Raw genomic sequence first — 17,758 nt, forward strand, 5'->3', positions numbered from 1 at the left:
CAGGATTGCCACGGGATAGCTGCAGGAAATCTATGGAGACCCCACAGTGGGAAGGCCTATTTCAATAAGAATGTTGGCCGGGCGTGGTGGCTCACGCCTGTAATCCTAGCACTCAGGAGGCCGAGGCAGGCGGATTGCTCGAGGTCAGGAGTTTGAAACCAGCCTGAGCAAGAGCGAGACCCCGTCTCTACTATAAAATTAGAAAGAAATTAATTGCCCAACTAATATATATATAGAAAAAATTAGCCGGGCATGGTGGCACATGCCTGTAGTCCCAGCTACTCAGGAGGCTGAGGCAGGAGGATTGCTTGAGCCCAGGAGTTTGAGGTTGCTGTGAGCTCAGCTGACGCCATGGCACTACTATAGCCTGGGCAACAAAGTGAGACTCTGTCTCAAAAATAAATAAATAAATAAGAATGCTATTTGTCTTCCTCAGGATGGGAAAGGAGGACAGAAGAGCTCCTCAGGTACTAAGTATGTGGTTGAGCTTCAGAAAGAGGTATGTTCTGGAAGGATATGTTTCCTATTCCCTCCCTTGCACTCAGGCAACAAGACTTCAGTGTCTGCTGTGTGCTTGGCCCTTTGTGCACCTCCAGTAGAGAGAGGGGAAGTAGTTCCTGCCTTCAGAGAACTTTAGTCTCCGTGAGAGGCAAGAAGAGCCCCAGTACCAGCTCCACCTCTCATGTGCTTAGGGTGGGAGTGGGGAAGAAAGCATGGTCCAGGCCCTTGACCTCCAGATTCATACTTAGGAAGAGGGCTAAGGAGCAGAAAGAAGATTCTAGGAGAACAGACCAGCCTCCTCTGCCCTCACATGGACCTTGCAGGCAGGAGTGTGGCCAGCACACCAGGCAGAGGAGCCGGGCCCCAGCACAGAATCCGGGCCTCATAGCTTAGTCAAGCTGCCACTCAGAGAAGCTATATGAAGTGTGCCTTCTTGCCTCTTAGGCCTCAGCTAAAAGTTCACTCTCTTTTTCAAGGCTCAGGAGTCATAAGAACTGTGGAATTTTGATTTCTGAGCCTGTTGAAGAAATCAGTAGTCACTATTGACAGGACCTGACTCTGTAGCCAGACCTAAGCTATTACTTTGAATTCTGTTAAACTCATATGAAGCAATCCTGAGGCAGGGCCCAGATGATGAGGATGAGGCAAGAGAGGTCTCTTAGGTGTGGGCTTTTATTTTTTTTAACACGTAAATTATCCTCCAATAAAGTAGATGAATAGTTTTGTTGTTTTTGAGCTCCCTGTTGGAGTCCCATGTGTACCCAGGGTTGAGAATCACTGGATTTGGATTCCCAAAGGCCCTCCCCCAAACACTTGAAAGCTGGTTCAGAGATTCGTGTATGTGGTAGAGCTCATTCAAATGTTCAGCCAGTGAGAGCCACAGGAATACACACAGTAGGAAGAGTTGGGACAGCTTCAGGGCCCTCAACTGCTCTCCTTCTTGGTTTTTCTGCCCACCAGGTGGCCCTGCTGCGAGCCCAGCTGGCCTTGGAGCGGAAGCAGAAGCAGGACTACATCGCACGCTCAGTACAGACCAGCCGTGAGCTAGCGGGCCTGCACCACAGCCTCTCCCACTCCCTTCTCGCCGTGGCCCAGGCCCCTGAAGCCACTGTCCTAGAGGCCGAGACCCGCAAGCTGGATGAGTCCCTGACTCAAAGTCTGACATCTCTAGGGCCTGTCCTACTAATCCCCAGCCCAAGCCCCAGCCCCACCCAAGCCACCTCGAGGTAGCAGCCAAGCTGGGCAGGACCCAGGCCAGCCTGGAAGCACACAGACAGATGACTATGAAGGGTGTCACAGCCCCTCTACACAGCTATAGGCTTGCCAATGGAAAGGCCTGGCTCTGTTACCCTACCTGGGAGCCCCAGGTCAGCTGACCTTCCCAGGAAGAAGAAGGAAACCTGCAAGGCTGGGTAGGCCCCAACTCACCTGGGAATGAGGCAAACTACATTTGCCTGTACCTACACAGTCACCCAGAGGAGTGCCTTGACCTGGCCAAGGGGCTTCAACTGCCTCTCGTCTAGAATTTATTTTCCTAGCACTTCACTTTCTCCCTCAACTTCCCCTTCAGCAATAAACCCTGAGTCTTTGCAGTAGTTCCCTGCTGTCTCCACTTGTGCAGCTGAGCAGCAGCAAGACATCAAGGGAGTTTATTAAGGAAGAGCTTGCTAAAGATTCCTGTCAGGTGGCATGAATTTATTATATGTGTGCACTGTGACAGGGAGGCTCACGGAAGATACACAAGACAAAGCCACTATCCACAGAGAACCTGCATTCCAACTGATGAAAACAGACAAACACGTGTTAATCAGTCAGATAGTTCTGTGCACTGGCTGGAAGAGCTGTGGAACTCCAGGGGCTGAGAAAGGGAGGCGTGAACTGGCTCTCGAGGGAAGGAATGGAGTTAGGGTGCTGGTGAGCTCTCAGTGATAGCCTGGTCTGGCTGTGGCAGGGGCCTGAGGCTGAGGTTGCAGGCTGGGGAGAGCCTCTAGTGCTAACTCTTGGACAGCGAGCAACCTTTGGTGTTCTTGACTTAAAACAAATTCTGGAGCCTCGAAAACATTGAGTTGACCTTTGGATGAAGTCAGAGTCTCAAGTTCATAAGCTCCATCTGGCCTCATTCCCCTTCTACTCTGGGTGAATGCACCTGAGGTGTCCCTTCCAGGGCATATATCAGCTGGAACCAACTGGTCACCTGTAGTCCAGTCATGTGTCAAGCCAGTCAGGAAGATGGACTGCAGCAGAACTGTCACTTAATGGACTGGCCCATGGAGGCAGTTGACTGAACCCAGCTCACAGGCTTAAGACCTGTCATTGGCAACTTCCTCAAAGCCTAAGAACAATTTTCTTTAAAGAAGTAGGTTGTGACCTTCCCCTGGCACTCAGCCATAATCTGGAATTTCTCTCCCCTAAGCCTAGGGATGGAACTAAGACCTAGCTAAGAATGCGGGGGTTTGGGAGCAGCACCCACTCACCCAGACCTACTAAATTGGGACTCAGCCCCTTGGTATCCTGTCACACCACACAGAGTGGAAATGAGCTGTTGACAACTGCTACAGCTTTGTTCCAAAAACCCACCATGTGCAACTCAGCAATAGATGCTTAGTAAAAGCTTACAGTTCAGAACCCCCAGAAATGGATCTGTGGTCCCAGACACACTGGCTTGGTCCCTCCCTCCAATCAGATCCCCTGTGGGTCAAAATCCTTTCCCAACCTGGAGTATGCTTGTTCTATTGCTAGGGGTTCTCAGGGACAAACAAGACTTTTTCTTGGTTGCTGTTTATGGTTCTCCATCTCTGGTTCTCTGGCTCAGAGGCTGACAGAGGAGCCCTGTTTTTTACCTTGAAGTTTCTTCTCAGTACCATTACCTGAGCCAAGGCCGTAAGTCCCACTTACTGTCTGGGACAGTAAGAATGAATTATTCTAGAGGCTGCCAAGCATGGTCTTTATTTAGGACCAGACTAATCTCTATTTGCTCTTCCCTCCCCATCCAACCCTCCATTGTAGACCCCAGTCTAGGATCTTCCCCCAGTGACCAGATATTCAGATCTGGGTTGGCCTCCAGTTCAAGCATAGGCCATGCTCTTACCCTCACACTGTAGCTTGTAGATGACTTTCTGCTCCAGCCGGCTAAAGTGCACTCTCCTTGAACGAGTAGTAGGACGGCCTCTGTGCAGTCTCACTAGCAATGGTGCCAACTGCTCTTTCCCTCAGCTCCAAACAGAGACCTGGAGTGGAGAAATGTGAAGGAAGGAATGTGGACCATCCTGGCAAGACCCAACCTTGCCTTGTCACACACAGCAGGGCATAACCAGAGCAGTGGCTCCCACAGATGGGAAATGTCCCTGCCCAGCCAGCCAGTTCTCAGGGATGTACTCGAGGAAGGTGCAGCTGATCACCAGGCCATGGGGGTGGGTGAAGGACATCAGAGCTCAGCCACAGAGGTGGTCGTCTTTCATAAAAATTTCCCCTTCCTCATCTTGCCTGCTTTGATAGAGGTTGGTATAGATCTAAAAGGCCTGAAAGGGGACAAGAGTCAGGTCACAGAGTCTCAGCAATGTTCTTGTTCCCCAGGAGTTCCTGGGTCTGGTGGGTGCTTCCCTCTTGTTTCAACGAGCCTCCGTGCATCATGTGTTAGAGCAGTGACCATCAATCACAACCCACTTAACACTGCTATCTGCCGCCCCACCTGGGACTGCCAGCACCTTGAAGGCAGAAAAGCTGCCTGGCACAACTTTACCCTCTAGAGAAGGAGAAGTTGGGGTGAGGAGGGTGGAGAGTGTACAACTATAGACTGCAGAGGGAGAACAAAATCCACATTCATGCCAAAATGCTAAGGGCTGTCTGTTCCAGGCCTGGGGCCTCCACTGGTCATACTGCCCAATGAAACCATCTCAGTCCACACTAGGTCTAGAGGCTTCAGCAACACCAACAGCACGTGGGTGTTCTTGTCCAGGTCATAAGCATTCTGGGTGCATTAAGTGCAGGGAAGTTCAGTTGCCCACATTGTCCTCAAAGCCCAGAGTGGGGCCTGGTTCATTCTGCAGAGACAGGAAAGAAAGTCAGGAAGGCAGTGGGCTCACAGCCTGGCGCTGCTCCCCACCCTCACCTTCCTGCCCCACTGGAGCACGGTGTGCAGAGCATCGATGGATATCCCATCTTCCAAATACTCATAGCACAGGACTGGCATGGTCAGATCTCAGGGTCTGGCTATGGCATGGGGATCAGTTGGAATAGTTTCTCCTTGGCCACCTGGAATCGGTTTAGGTTCCTGACCTTGGTGCCTATGGAGAACACATACTGCTTTTCACTTACCCCAGCTTCCAGTACAGGGGAGAAGGTGGACCCTATTGGAGATGGAAGCCCAACAGAGAAAGGGTCAAGGAGAGGACGCAGCCTGGAGCCCAGGACCGACCACCCACCAGCCTCTGCAGATGGAATGGTCTCTAATTCCATCAGCAGCTTCAGTCAGGGCCCATCCAAAGTGCTGATCAAAGCAGGTAACACACCCTGCTGGTAGAGGCAGGCTGTGCAGATGTGGTGCTGTGTTGAGCAGCCACAGATCCTCTGCAGCTCTTGGGCCAGCAGCAGAACTTCCAGAAGGATCTGTGGGGGTGGGGAAACCCCAGGCCCAAGGCTTTGCATGCAGTCTTCATCTCAGCCCATAGACAGGTCCCCTGGTTGGCTTAGTTTGGCCTTGGGGCAAATGACACCTTTATCACCCCTACAATATTTCACCTCTGGCCCTCTCACTCACTACCTTGCAGAGCAGGGGGAGTAATGCTGTGGGCAGGGGCAGGGAAGAGAAGCAGGAGCTGCCAGTGTGCTCCAGGACATGGACCCCTCTCTCTGATCCTGGACACAGTTGAGGAGGGGCCCAGCCTCAACTCTGCTCACCACACTTAGAAAGCAGGCAAGGGAGGAGGAAGGGCAAAAACAGGGTGCCAAGGCCCTGGGGCCCTTTTATTCCCTTTACCCTGCTGGGCCTCTGATGGTGGTGAGGATGAGGAGTGAGGCTTTGGACTGGGCTGGCCTGCTGATATCACGCAACTCAATTCTATCGTAGCTTGGTCACAGAGTGGACACTATGACCTCTTCTTTGCCCTCTGTTGCCAGTGCCATGAGCTCTTTATATGCCTTCCTAGGGCCTGAAGCTCGGCTCAGGGCTTGGAGGTAGAATATTGAATAGGTCGGGGCTGAGAAGAGAGATGTGAGTCTCTGCTAGGGCTGTGTGATGTGGCATCTGAGAGTGAGCAGGTGTTCCTATTCCCAGCATATAGCCATTTATTTGGAGGCAAGGAGGGGAACAAGAATTAGTATTCTAATGTGGTTCTTAATGACTACTATAAATAGTTAGGTGAAGGAATTAGGGAAGTCATAAAAATTCAATGCCAGACTGGTAATCCACACATTGTCCCTGCGCCTCCAGTATTAGTTTCCAATGAGAACCTCTTTTATATCTGTGACTGTTCCAGCCCTGTAGGTCAGATGCAAGGGTGTAAGGCTTTATTGCTGACCAAGAGTAGGCTCACATTCTAGCTGACTGATAACTTCAGCCTCCAGTGTTGCATATGGTTTGATAATTCATGCTGGAGCCTTTGAATATGACTATCTTTCCTGCATGAGGGGCCACCTCTTAAGTTTCTCGCCCAACTCCAAATGAGAACCCTGGCACATGAGGTAGGCTGGTTGCCACCCCTGCCCCAGATTTTTGTTCATTTGGTAGTACTCATTAAACCTCTGTCACAAAGTTCCACAATGAGCCCTGAAAAGGAAGAGCTCACCTCCAGGGAGACAGAACCTGGACACACAAACTCTAGCAGAATGACCTGGGTGCACAGAAGAGACCCACTGGCCACTCCTGATAGGGCCAGGGAAAGTGTGAAACAGAACATCTTGGGCAGAGACAGCACTTGACAGTCCTTTCAAAGTGTTTGTCAAGCCAGGTGGATGCACTGGATGTGTGGAGTCAAGGGGAACACATGCGGGCTCAGGAGTGATGGCAGGTGTAGCAGCTAGCCCATTCAGCTTGGACCCTTCTGACCAGAAACATCACCCACAGGTGAGCATCAAGACAGCCCACTAAGCCTCAAAAACCCCATTAAGGCTACATTCCTGTCCCAAAGGACAAGACATATGGCAAGTGGCAGGCTGACTCAGACATGAGGCACTGGGAGAAGTGGGAAGCTATCGTCACAGACTCTACAAACATCCCCCTCCCTCTTGGCCTCCACCCCTTCCTTAACCATCCACAGCGCACCCGCTCCCAAGACCTCACCTCTTGCTTTCCTATGGACCTGTTAAGTCCTGAAGTATGTTCTGCTAAAGGCTTAGCTGGAGGCTGAGAAGAGGAAAGGGAGCAGTGGCATTCAGTGTGTTCTGTGTCCTCCGAGGTTGATGAGGGGGCAGATGCCCATAGAGTCCTTCATGCCAGCCCAGTTATATCGGTGACCTTATCACACAAGTCACATTGTGAGTTTCTGCATGTAGGCTTTGTCATAAGAAAGCTTTCAACTTGATATTCAACCCAGGGCTCAGCTGACGAGGGAAGGCTTGGCAGTCAAGTATGATGGATGGGACAGGAATGAAAAACTTGTTGGCCCTGTGCCACAGCAGGTCTCTGAGAGACAGACCATTTATTCCCAGAGCAGGGTTGTCAAGCAAGAGACAGAAAGAGAAGAGGAAGAGCTTTTCCTCTTGAGGATAGACTTTAGGAAAACTTTGTAATAGGGTTAAAAATAAATTTCCTATCTATCTAAACTTTTTTCTTTGGTAGATTTGCTTTAACTTTATTCCTCTAAATAATAATGTGTTTATATGGTGCCATAATAGGTTCAGTATCTGGAACAACATGCTGCACTGCCCACAGCTTTGGGGATTCTTGGATTCTGGCTCTCAGCTACCTCATTTCTAGACACCCAGTACACCACGATGTCCTTAGGGAGGTGGGTAAATGTGTTTCCAGTTTTATGAGGGACAATTTGCATTTTGTTAGGTTGTGTATGGTTGTTGGGCAGCCAAAAGGGTAGAATGTAGCAGACATTTGTTCTAGATACCCAGCAACTGAAAACTGTCATTTACTGAGGCTGTTGGGTTACCTGGAACTATTGTTTCTACTAAAAACAGAGGATAAATGCTCCCCCTCCACATACACACCTTTAATTACCAGTTTTCAGAGTAAGGGGTTGATGTAATAGTCACTTCCAATATTTTCTTTCTCTTTGAGTATCATTATGGGCTCAACGTTTTTTAAATATATATTTACTATGATTCAGTCATGACGATTGCTATTTTTGAGCTTAAATTGTCCCAAATTTGATGTCCACGTTTTGATATACTTTTCTTGTCTAGACCTGGAATCTTTTAGTGGAAAAAAAATATTTAGAAAGCAAAATCTGGATGCCAAAGTTGATCATTGCTTCTGGGGTGTTATGGCTGTTCAGAAAACAAAAGCAGAAAATGTACTTTGAAAACTGGGAGTTCAAGGAGGTAATGGTTGCACAACAGTGTGAATGTATTAATACTTTGATGCCACTAATCACTTTACAGTGGTTATAATGGTAAATTTTATGTATATTTTACCACACTAAAAATGGTTCAAATTGAGTTCATATCCAGTTTGAATTTAATGTCACAGAGTTTTTACCTGTCTGATTTTGTATTTGGTTTCTAATATTGTTAATATAATTACTTTATTCTAGTAGTTCTTTTTGTCCACAAATATCCTACAAAGGATGCATAGCCAATATGTTGAATTCTAAAGAAACTTGAAATAATTCTTTCTGTGGGGGTTATGTTATCAATTTAATATACAGTCAGGTCCATTTGATTTATTTCTTTTTTTTTCCGGCATATTATGGGGGTACAGATTTTCAGGTTTCAATAAATGCCCTTTCCCCCCTCTCCCCCCACAAGTCTGAGTTTCCAGCATGACCATCCCCCAGATGGTGCACATCTCACTCATTATGTATGTATATACCCGCCCCCCTACCCCCTGCCCAATACCCTATAGGTCCATTTGATTTGTTCTCAACTTTAGGGTTTGCTTTTTTCCCCCATTTTCATTTAATTTTATTTTTTGACAAGATATTGTATAAGAATCACATGGTGATATGTTTGCTGTGTAGAATCAGTCATAGAACGTAGCCCTTTAATGCCACCAGGAATCCAATGAGAGAAATAAGCTAGGGTGGCTGGGCGCGGTGGCTCACACCTGTAATCCTAGCACTCTGGGAGGCGAAGGTGGCTAGATTGCTCGAGGTCAGGAGTTTGAAACCAGCCTGAGCACGAGCAAGACCCCATCTCTACTATAAATAGAAAGAAATTAATTGGCCAACTAATATATATAGAAAAAATTAGCCAGGCATGGTGGTATATGCCTGTAGTCCCAACTACTCAGGAGGCTGAGGCAGAAGGATTGCTTGAGCCCAGGAGTTTGAGATTGCTGTGAGCTCGGCTGACGCCATGGCACTCAATCTAGCCTGGGCAACAGAGTGAGACTCTGTCTCAAAAAAAAAAAAAAAAAAAAAAAGAAGCTAGGGTTTTATTCAGTAGCAGAGTGATCTCCATCCAGGGTTTACTCTGACACTCCAAGGTCCCTTTTGCTACCTGTGGCCTCCTGGGGCCTTCAGTGGAACCATTTCATTTGTAGACATGAACCTTCCCCTCACAATGCAGCCTGTGGATGACCATGCGTTCTGCTGGAAAATGTTGCATGCTGTTGTTGAACCAATATTTATCATCCCAGTAATGGAACCACGTGTTGTGATGGTCTGCCCCAAAACCAAATAAGGATACCTGGGAGATGGGATAAGACAAGAGATGGCAAGCTGGATCCTGCCCTGCCCCCCACGTCCACCTACCCTTCCTTCAGCATCACTCACTCAACGGCTAGTGTGCCAGGCTTCCTCTTGGAGCTGGGAGGAAAATGGAGTTCACCTTCTCCCAGGAAGACAGACCCTGAATACTCACAGAGCAATCCCAGAGCCCAGAAGAGAGAGCATCAACTAGTTGCTCCTCATTATATTGAGGGAAGAGAAGATTCCCCTGGGAGACAAGAGATGGGCACTCCAGGCAGAGAGAGCAGTGAGTGAAAAGGCATGAGGCAGCTAGTGTGAACCCAAGAACCCAAGGAAGCCCAGTGAGGGAGCCTGGGAGAGAGGAAGATCAGGTCGTGCAGGGTCTTGAAAGCCAGGTAGAAAACTTTAGATTTAACTTGATGTCCCTGGGAAGACAGAAGTGTTTAGTGGTAGATGAATGAAGAGGTTTTGAAGGTCTGTGAATTGCAGAAGGTATCTTACCTGATCACAGGTATGCAAGGCATACAACAGAGCCACGAACCCCAAGGATGGATATGGACCCTGGTACTCCAGCCAACTTTCCTGGATGTACTTGAGGAAGGAGAGGCTGATGACCAGGATCTAAGGAAGATGGAGGAGGGTGCTGACCTGAAGCCTGTCCTATGGCTGCACACAGCCACATCCTCCTACCACTTTCCCTTTTCCTTCCTGGGTCCCTCACCTTGTCTTCATTTCCATCAGGGTACTGGACCATCCGATATCTAAAAAGGAATGGGAAGGATTTCCAAGTTATTTGACACAGCAACCTTGTGTCAAGTAAGCCTTGGGTGTACCCCAATATCCAGCAAGGATCTCTTTGGAGATCCCACTGTCACCCCCTACCATGGCCCCCATCACTGACATACCCAGGGTTTTTTGCCTTGAAGTAGTAATTTTGTTTTTGCAGTACACTTATGAACCACTCCAGAGCAGATGAATTCAATGGAAGCAGCAGCAGTTGGGCACCAGGGTCTTGAGTGCTGGCAATGTCTGGGTACATAATGCGCATGGTGGTCATGTTCCCCACATCTGCCTCAAACCCTTGGACAGGGGCCTGGTTTATCCTGGGAAGGAAGGCAAGGTTGGCATTTAGAGGAGAAGGAGGCTTTGGCCTGGTCTTCCTGGTCCCCACCTACTACCCTGCACCTACCTGAGAACCATGTCATGTTGGTTAATCCTGGAGCCAAGGCCAGAGCCCCGTAGGGACCTTGAGTTTCCTACCACTGCACAGGTCTGGCAGTTGGACTGCATGGGGCCCAGTGGGCGTCTGGAAGGTGGTTTAATCAGCTGCTGCTGCTTATTCTCAGTCTCCCTCACTAAGTTGACACTCTGAAGTCCCTGGGAGGACAGGAAGGAATAATTTAGGGACTTAGCCAAGGCTCCAGCTAGCTGTGGAAGAAGATTAGAGTCTGGGGCCATGACAGACAGATGGCTGAGCCTGGGGTTGGGCAGGGACTGGACAGAGAGCAAGTTTGTGTACTGACCATCCACCATACCAGAGCATCATAGGACATTGGCCCTTCTGACCTCTGCAGGGGCTCAATGGCGCTTGCAAAGCGTCTGTCAAACCAGTCGGACTCGCCAGGTATGTGGAGGCAGACGGAGCAACTGTGGACCTCATGGTAGCAGCCACATTTTCTGGAAGAGTTGCTGGGACAGTGGCAGGTCCTCAACTGTGTTCTCGCCACGTCATAGAGATTGTTCTGGCTGGAGAACTGGTCTAGGAAGGAGGCCATGAGCCACAATGAAAGCAGACAGGTAGCCATCACCAGACCCAAATTCCAGCATCGAATCTTCATCTCTGGTCCTGACACTGGTGTCCCGGGCAGATAGTAGATTGGCTCTGACACGTGGCACTGGGAAGGAGAAGAGGCTAGAGCCACAAAATTCCCAAGTGTCCCCCGTCCTGGTGGCTTCCATCCTGCTCCCTACCCTCTACACCACACTTCCTCCCAGCACCTCACCTCTGTGTACTTTGCCACCTGCTGTCCACTGAAGGGAAATGACAAGGCCTGGGCTAGAGGGTAAAAGGGAGAGATGACACTTCTTGTGTCCTGTGGTCTCCCTGAGGAAACTGATCCCCAAAGGGGTCTTGTGGGCCAGCCAAGCTATTACTATATCAGAGACCTCATCACAGAGGCCACATTGTGACCTCTTCCACATGGGCTTACAAGCAAGCCCCTTCTTCACCTTGGCACTCAGCTCAGAGCACAGATGCCAAGGGAAGCTTGGAAGTCAAGTGCCAGGGGACAAGAGGGCATGGAGGGAGAGAATAAGTGTCCTGGCTGGGGTGGAAAAGCAGGAGGCAGAGAGGGAAACAGGAGGACCAGCTGGAACCTCCTGGTCAGAGAGAACTTCCCATACTGATGAACATGAATATTGGGTGCACGCAACTCATCACACCTCCCAGGGGCTGACTTCCTTTCATTTTTAAGAATTGTTATTGGCCGGGCGCGGTGGCTCACACCTGTTATCTTAGAACCCTGGGAGGCCAAGGTGGGAGGATCGCTCAAGGTCAGGAGTTCAAGACCAGCCTCAGCAAGAGTGAGACCCTGTCTCTACTAAAAATAGAAAGGAATTAGCTGGACAACTAAAAATATATAGAAAAAATTAGCCGGACATGGTGGTGCATGCCTGTAGTCCCAGGTACTCGGGAGCCTGAGGCAGAAGGATTCCTTGAGCCCAGGAATTTGAGGTTGCTATGAACTAGGCTGACACCACGGCACTCTAGCCCAGGCAACAGAGTAAGACTCTGTCTCAAAAAAAAGAATTGTTATCAAGGTAAATATATGCAAATTGTTGTGCATTTTTTTTGTAAATAATGTAGTTCAGGAAGGTTTTACATGTAGCCACCGTCTCTTGCCCACCCCGACACCTCTCCCTAGAGGCTGCTTCTTCTAACTCTCCTGGTATTTGCTTCTGTATCTCTACCGAATATGCTTATACCAACATATCACAATGTTATATCTAGAATCCCTGCTCTATAGCATCACACCATTATGTTTAGTAATAACCACTTGGTCATCTTGGTAACTTTATGACATGGATCCTACCCTCTCTCTGTGTCTCATTCTGTCACTTTGAAATAAGTTCACTTGAAGCCCTTTCCTCTAAATGAGAATGTTATTCTGAACTCTTCTATTTGTCAATTATTTTCCCCTTACCCTTCCCAACACTGGCAACTTGAACTTTTATATCGTCAAAGATGATAACATCTACATTCCGTTGTATTTTTAGTTGTTTGGCTAATTTCTTTCTATTTATAGTAGAGACGGGGTTTCACTCTTGCTCAGGCTGACCTCAAACTCCTAAGCTCAAGCAATCCTCCCACCTCGGCCTCCCAGATATATTTTCCACTTGAGTTTCCAGGTTTTGTTTTGACATTTCAGCCCTTAACCCATCTAGGGTTGAATTTTTATGTATGCTATGTGGTAGGGATTCAATTTTATCTTTGTACATATGGATAACCATTTTTTTTCCAGTTCCATGTATGGAACAGTCTACTTCCATAGACTGTTCTAGCAAATTCTACTTCCTCCAAAAATAGTAAAACTGATTAATTTGATGTGTTTGATCACATTGAGAGGAAATTTGCCAACCTCTCAAAGTTTGGCAAAGAATTAATGATGGGTACATAGGAAACTAAGCAATTTTTTAAAAGCCACAATAACTAAAATGGTGAGGTAATTATGTTTTGGAGGCTGGAAAGGGGAATAACTAAGGGGAAGAATGGTGTAAGTGGCTTAACTATTTTTCTTCCAGACTAGGAACCAATAGATAACAGCTGAAAACTGAAAAAAAAAAAAAATTAAAGCAATATACCCACGTTATTCCCCAGTGCTTGTTCAATGAGCATAGGAGCCAAATGCTCAGAATAGAGGCTATATGATGGATGACAACGTGGACTCCTCACCTGGGCTCACCTGACTATTGCTAGTCTGAATATCAAATTTGCCAGCACCAACCAATCCCCCTGATGTGGTGCCACTCCCCAAGGAAACCACCCAGCCACCTGGTGGCAGCCATTTGTCCTTACTGGAATAGACACTTATTCTGGATCTGAACTTTCCTTGCCTGTCCATGATGCTTTGAGAAGTGCCACGGTCAGTGGCCATAGAGGCCTTCTTTTCCGCTATGTTATACCACTCAGTGTAAGAAATAAGGCGACCGGCTGCTGCCCTTGGGACGCACTGGCCTCATCACACACTGGCCTCCCCCAGAGGCAGCCAGCTCATGGAACAACAGGCTAGCTATGAAGACTTAATCTGGGCTCCAGTTCTAGCAAAGTGATGAATTAAAAGATAACCTGAAAATCCTTCTACAAATGCCCAGAACTGCTAGATAAAACATAATATTCAAATTTTTAAAAACTATTTATTTTTGAATGTATAATATGGGTCTGTGGTACATAATCCAAAAGGTACAAACAGTAAATGAAGAGAAAAATATCCATCCATCCCTTGTCCCCCCTCACCTGTCTGCTCCCCGAGGCCATTGCTAATGCCTTAGGTACCCTTCCCAAGTTAACTGGAAAATTTACAAACATACATATAGACATACCAAATATTATTTTAATAAAAATGATCTTAACTATAGAGCAAAGGTCAAAAGAAAAACAGGAAGTCCCCAGAGGCCAGAACTGAAAAGAGAACTGAAAAACAGTCAAGAAATTTAGGAGTTTTAAGGCCCAGGTGGGCAGAGGGCCTTGAGCCCAGAGGAGGCAGAGGATTGGAACTGAGGCCCCTAAGAAAACTCTGAGAACCTCAAAATGCTAAACCTTCAAGTGAAAAGCTGGACTAGAGAAGAAATCTACCCTACAATGGGGCTGAAACACGGAGACTTCTCTTCGTGGGAAAAGAGCCTCCTTCTTTTCCCATGAAGAGAAGCCTCCCCCTATGACTCAAAGTGAGTTTGCACTTTGCATGGATTTGGATCTAAATTACACCCACCGCGTGCTCTGGGGATCAGGTGTGCCCTGAGCTCTGGAGGTGAAGGCACTGTGCTTACAGGTAAGAGAATCAGGCCAGGATTTTATTCAGCACCAGACTGATCTCCATACAATTTCCTCTTGCCCATTACCCCTGAGAGTCTCCACAGTCACACTGCTGCCGTCATTGCTGCTGTAATCCCAACACTCGCCTGCATTCACGCCCAAGGACTAGGACTCGTGGGACTCAGCTGGACATCATGTGTGGATGGTGAGCTTGCCCACACACTGTAGCTGACGAACAACTTCCATTTCTGCTTCTGCACCATCCAGGGACAATATCTCCTTGGAGCTGTTGGTCTGATTAGCATGCTCCTAGTAATAGAACCACTTTCCTTGCTGTTCTGATCCTAATCCAAAGAGGGTGATCTGGTGGAGGACAAAAGGGTGTCACAAGCAGACTCCTGTCCTTACCCCATCTCCCCTCATTCAGCATCTAGTGTGACAGGCCGCCTCCAGGAGCTGGGAGGAGGGCGGAGCTCACCTTCTCCAGGGAACACAGTCTTGAACAGTGAGGTAAGCACTCCCAGAGAGCCACCCAGGAGCCCAAAAAGAGAGCATCAACTAGCTGCTCCTCATCATGTTGGAAGGAGGGGGGCACAGGAGGAGGGCATTTCACCTCTGCCCTCCTTCTGTGCCCCCCTTCTGCACAGGAGGAGGGCAGAGGTGAAATGGCATGAGGCGAGCTGGGCGCAGTGGTGCGCCTGGAGTCCTGGCTGCTCGGGAGGCTGAGGCAGGAGAGGCGTTGAGCCCAGGAGCTCTTGCCTGGGCACAGATGTGCAAGACACAGAGCACAGCCATGAGCCCTAGGGATGGCCCCTGGCTCTGGTCATCCAGCCAGTTGCCCCGGTGGTATCTGGGGCCCTCCCCACTGTAGCCCATAGCCACATCCTATTCTTTTCTGTCCCCTCACCTTGCCTTTGCCATGTCCCATGCCATTAGAAAACTGGGCCATCTTCTGAAATCTAAGAAAGAATTGGAGGTGGGGAGTTTCAGCCGCCCCAGGTGTCCCCAATAAGCTCTCAGAGGGTTTCCCCTGAGTGCCTGCTGTCGCCCCCTGCAGTGGCCTCCCCTCGCCCCACACTGAGAATGTCTGGGACGACTCCATCACCTCGTCACCCAGAGCATCTGAAGTCCTTGCCAGGTCAGGAAGCAGGAGCAGCAGCAGCAGCTGCCTCCAGGAACCTTGGTCGCTGGCGTTCCTGGGACAGATAAAGCACCCTGTGGGTTAGTTCCCCACGTCTGTCTCGGAGCCCCAGATCAGGGCCGCATTCACGCTGGGAAGAAGCGCAGAGACTAACAGGACTTTGGGGCACGCCTGGCCTTCCCGCTCCACCCTGTCCTCAGCACCCACCTGAAGGCCACGCGGTTCCGGTCCATGTTGCTGCTCAGGCCAGAGCCAGGCAGGATCTGTGGGCTCCCCAGCATCACGCAAGCCCCACAGGAGAAATCAAAATGGCTCGCTGAGGGTCTGAGAATCACTTTAAATAGTGTCGTCCACACTTTACCAAGCTGACTCCCTGAGTTCATGCCCTGGGAACAGCAGGAGGGAGGAGATTGGGGCTGGGGCTGGGTGAAGGAGCACAGACCTGGGAGGGTGAGGCCTCCATCCGGAGGGCAGGGGTTGTGGCTATGGAGACGGGAGATGCACCGAGCCCGGGCCCAGGGGAGGGTTTGGGCCAAGAGGAGATGGGTGAGGCCTGGTAAGGCTGCAGGATGGGACTGGGCCCAGGGCTGACCACTGACCAGCCACCAGAGCACAGCGTCAGAAGCCATAGACTCTTTTTTCCTCATCAGGTACCCCTTGGTATTCTCACAGTATGCATCAAACCAGTGACATCCTCCAGCTGCATGGTGGCAGGAGGAGCAGTTGAGGGTCTCAGAAGGGCAGCCACACTTCTTGGGTTTGAACCAACGGCAGGTACAACTCCATGGTACCAAGTATGTCCGTTCTTCCTGGAGTGCTGATTCAGCAGGTGTCAGGTCCAAGCAGGTGGCCATCAGCCATAAGATGAGCACCCACAAGACCCACAGAACAAAAATCTGCCAGCGCTTCATGTGCGGCCCAGGCAAAGACTCCGGTGGCAGGCAGCGTACTGGCTTCTCTGCCTGGAAGGAGGAGGGGCTGAGACCAAAGGCAGCACCAGCGTCCCTCTGTCCTGTCAGCCTCCCTGGCTCCCCAACCCTCCACCCCACCCCTCCTTCCAGCCCCTCATCTCCTGCCTCCCTATCCATTTGCTCACCCCCAAAGAGGTCTCTGACTGGGTGTGGGATGGAAGATGCCCTGGCAGAGAGAGAACATGAGTCTAGTCCTGCAGGAGGGAGGCCTGGCTCCCCTTGGAGTCCTTGCTGCCATCCCAGTTACGTCGTAGATCTCATCACAAAGTACACATTGTGACCTCCATCCTTGAGCCTGCCTGGAAAAAGCCACCACCCTGTCCTTTCTCTGACATCCAAACTGCCTGCACTGAACATAAGATCCACAAGGACAGGGGCCAACCTTGTCTCTCTTCACCTCTGCATCCCCAAGGCTTAGAATCACTTAATAGCTATTTATGGAATAAATGAACAGGGGTTGGGGGGAACTTTAAACATGATCTGTGTGTTGTGACCCTCTCCAGTTGTGTGACTTCAGCTCAGTCCTCCCTTTTGTCCTCTAGACCCTTTCTTTGACAGCCTACTGGACTTCCACTTAGATGTCCCAGAGACATCTCATTGGAACAAGCCTGAGACCAAACTCATGATGTTCCCTATGAACCAACCCTTCCCAAGACTTCTCTGTCTCAATAAGGGTCCCAGCCTTCACCCAGTTGTTGAAGCCAGAACCCAGGTATTCTTCATTTCCTCCTTCTGCTATGATAACCAAATCCATTTTAGTCCATCACAAAGCCACCTTTTTCTCTTCATCTCCACTGCCACCCCCTTAATTCAGTCCTAGCTTTGGGAAGATATTAAAAAATAAAATGAAAAACTTTGAGTTGTTTTTAAGGTTTTAGGGGGAAAAACAATCAGAATTTTATTTTTTTTAATCAAAACATTTTCTTCGATGGGATGAGAACAGTAAAATTGTTTATCTTAACTAGTGGAAACCTGCACTGGATATTTTATAGCTTTTAAAACAATTCATCAAAAAATCTGAATAAAGTCTATGGGCTGGTTAAATCATGCCAATATCAAGTTCCTGGTTTTAATAATGTACTATAGGTACTATAGGGTAAGAGAGTTGGCTGGGCGCGGTGGCTCACGCCTGTAATCCTAGCTCTCTGGGAGGCCAAGGCGGGTGGATTGCTCGAGGTCAGGAGTTCGAAACCAGCCTCAGCAAGAGTGAGACCCCGTCTCTACTATAAATAGAAAGAAATTAACTTGCCAACTAATATATATACATACAAAAAATTAGCTGGGCATGGTGGCGCATGCCTGTAGTCCCAGCTAC

The 17,758-nt window shown here is 49.0% G+C and overlaps 3 protein-coding genes across 10 annotated transcripts in view; 1 reads left to right on the forward strand and 2 right to left on the reverse strand.

The window, feature by feature from the left end:
- Nucleotides 1–2,096, forward strand: part of CEP250 (centrosomal protein 250) — a 53,125-nt gene extending 51,029 nt beyond the window's left edge. For all 8 annotated transcript variants that reach the window (XM_012755112.3, XM_012755111.3, XM_076011057.1 and 5 more), the window contains 2 exons: nt 437–499; nt 1,462–2,096. In XM_012755112.3, coding sequence (XP_012610566.1) covers nt 437–499; nt 1,462–1,731 — 333 coding nt within the window. In that variant the 3' untranslated portion in view covers nt 1,732–2,096. The remainder of the gene's footprint in view (nt 1–436; nt 500–1,461) is intronic.
- A 2,614-nt stretch (nt 2,097–4,710) lies between these two features.
- On the reverse strand, nt 4,711–10,290 carry LOC105866000 (alpha-N-acetylgalactosaminide alpha-2,6-sialyltransferase 1-like). The gene is made up of 5 exons (XM_012755119.2): nt 10,205–10,290; nt 10,021–10,060; nt 9,801–9,920; nt 9,171–9,297; nt 4,711–4,847 (listed from the first exon to the last, which is right to left on the reverse strand). The coding sequence occupies exons 2-5, from the start codon at nt 10,051–10,053 to the stop codon at nt 4,711–4,713; spliced, it is 417 nt and encodes a 138-aa protein (XP_012610573.2). The 5' UTR covers nt 10,054–10,060; nt 10,205–10,290.
- A 4,317-nt stretch (nt 10,291–14,607) lies between these two features.
- On the reverse strand, nt 14,608–16,684 carry C16H20orf173 (chromosome 16 C20orf173 homolog). The gene is made up of 6 exons (XM_012755314.3): nt 16,569–16,684; nt 16,072–16,434; nt 15,680–15,858; nt 15,437–15,527; nt 15,239–15,290; nt 14,608–14,694 (listed from the first exon to the last, which is right to left on the reverse strand). The coding sequence occupies exons 2-5, from the start codon at nt 16,381–16,383 to the stop codon at nt 15,264–15,266; spliced, it is 609 nt and encodes a 202-aa protein (XP_012610768.1). The 5' UTR covers nt 16,384–16,434; nt 16,569–16,684; the 3' UTR covers nt 14,608–14,694; nt 15,239–15,263.
- Between the last annotated feature and the right edge of the window lie 1,074 nt (nt 16,685–17,758).

Source organism: Microcebus murinus, chromosome 16 (genome assembly GCF_040939455.1).
Source record: "Microcebus murinus isolate Inina chromosome 16, M.murinus_Inina_mat1.0, whole genome shotgun sequence".
Classification (NCBI taxonomy): domain Eukaryota; kingdom Metazoa; phylum Chordata; class Mammalia; order Primates; family Cheirogaleidae; genus Microcebus; species Microcebus murinus.

Bases quoted from the DNA above. Each gene is read 5' to 3' on its own strand.
- C16H20orf173 (XM_012755314.3), bottom strand. From the start codon at position 16,383: ATGAAGCGCTGGCAGATTTTTGTTCTGTGGGTCTTGTGGGTGCTCATC. The intron at 15,528-15,679 runs GTGGGTGCTGAG...TATCTGTCCCAG, and splicing joins CGGAACCGCGTGGCCTTCAG to GAACGCCAGCGACCAAGGTT. The intron at 15,291-15,436 runs GTGATGGAGTCG...ATTCTTTCTTAG, and splicing joins CAGATGCTCTGGGTGACGAG to ATTTCAGAAGATGGCCCAGT.
- LOC105866000 (XM_012755119.2), bottom strand. From the start codon at position 10,053: ATGGTCCAGTACCCTGATGGAAATGAAGACAAG. The intron at 9,921-10,020 runs GTGAGGGACCCA...CATCTTCCTTAG, and splicing joins CTGATGGAAATGAAGACAAG to ATCCTGGTCATCAGCCTCTC. The intron at 9,298-9,800 runs GTAAGATACCTT...CCCATCTCCCAG, and splicing joins CCTTGCATACCTGTGATCAG to GTATCCTTATTTGGTTTTGG.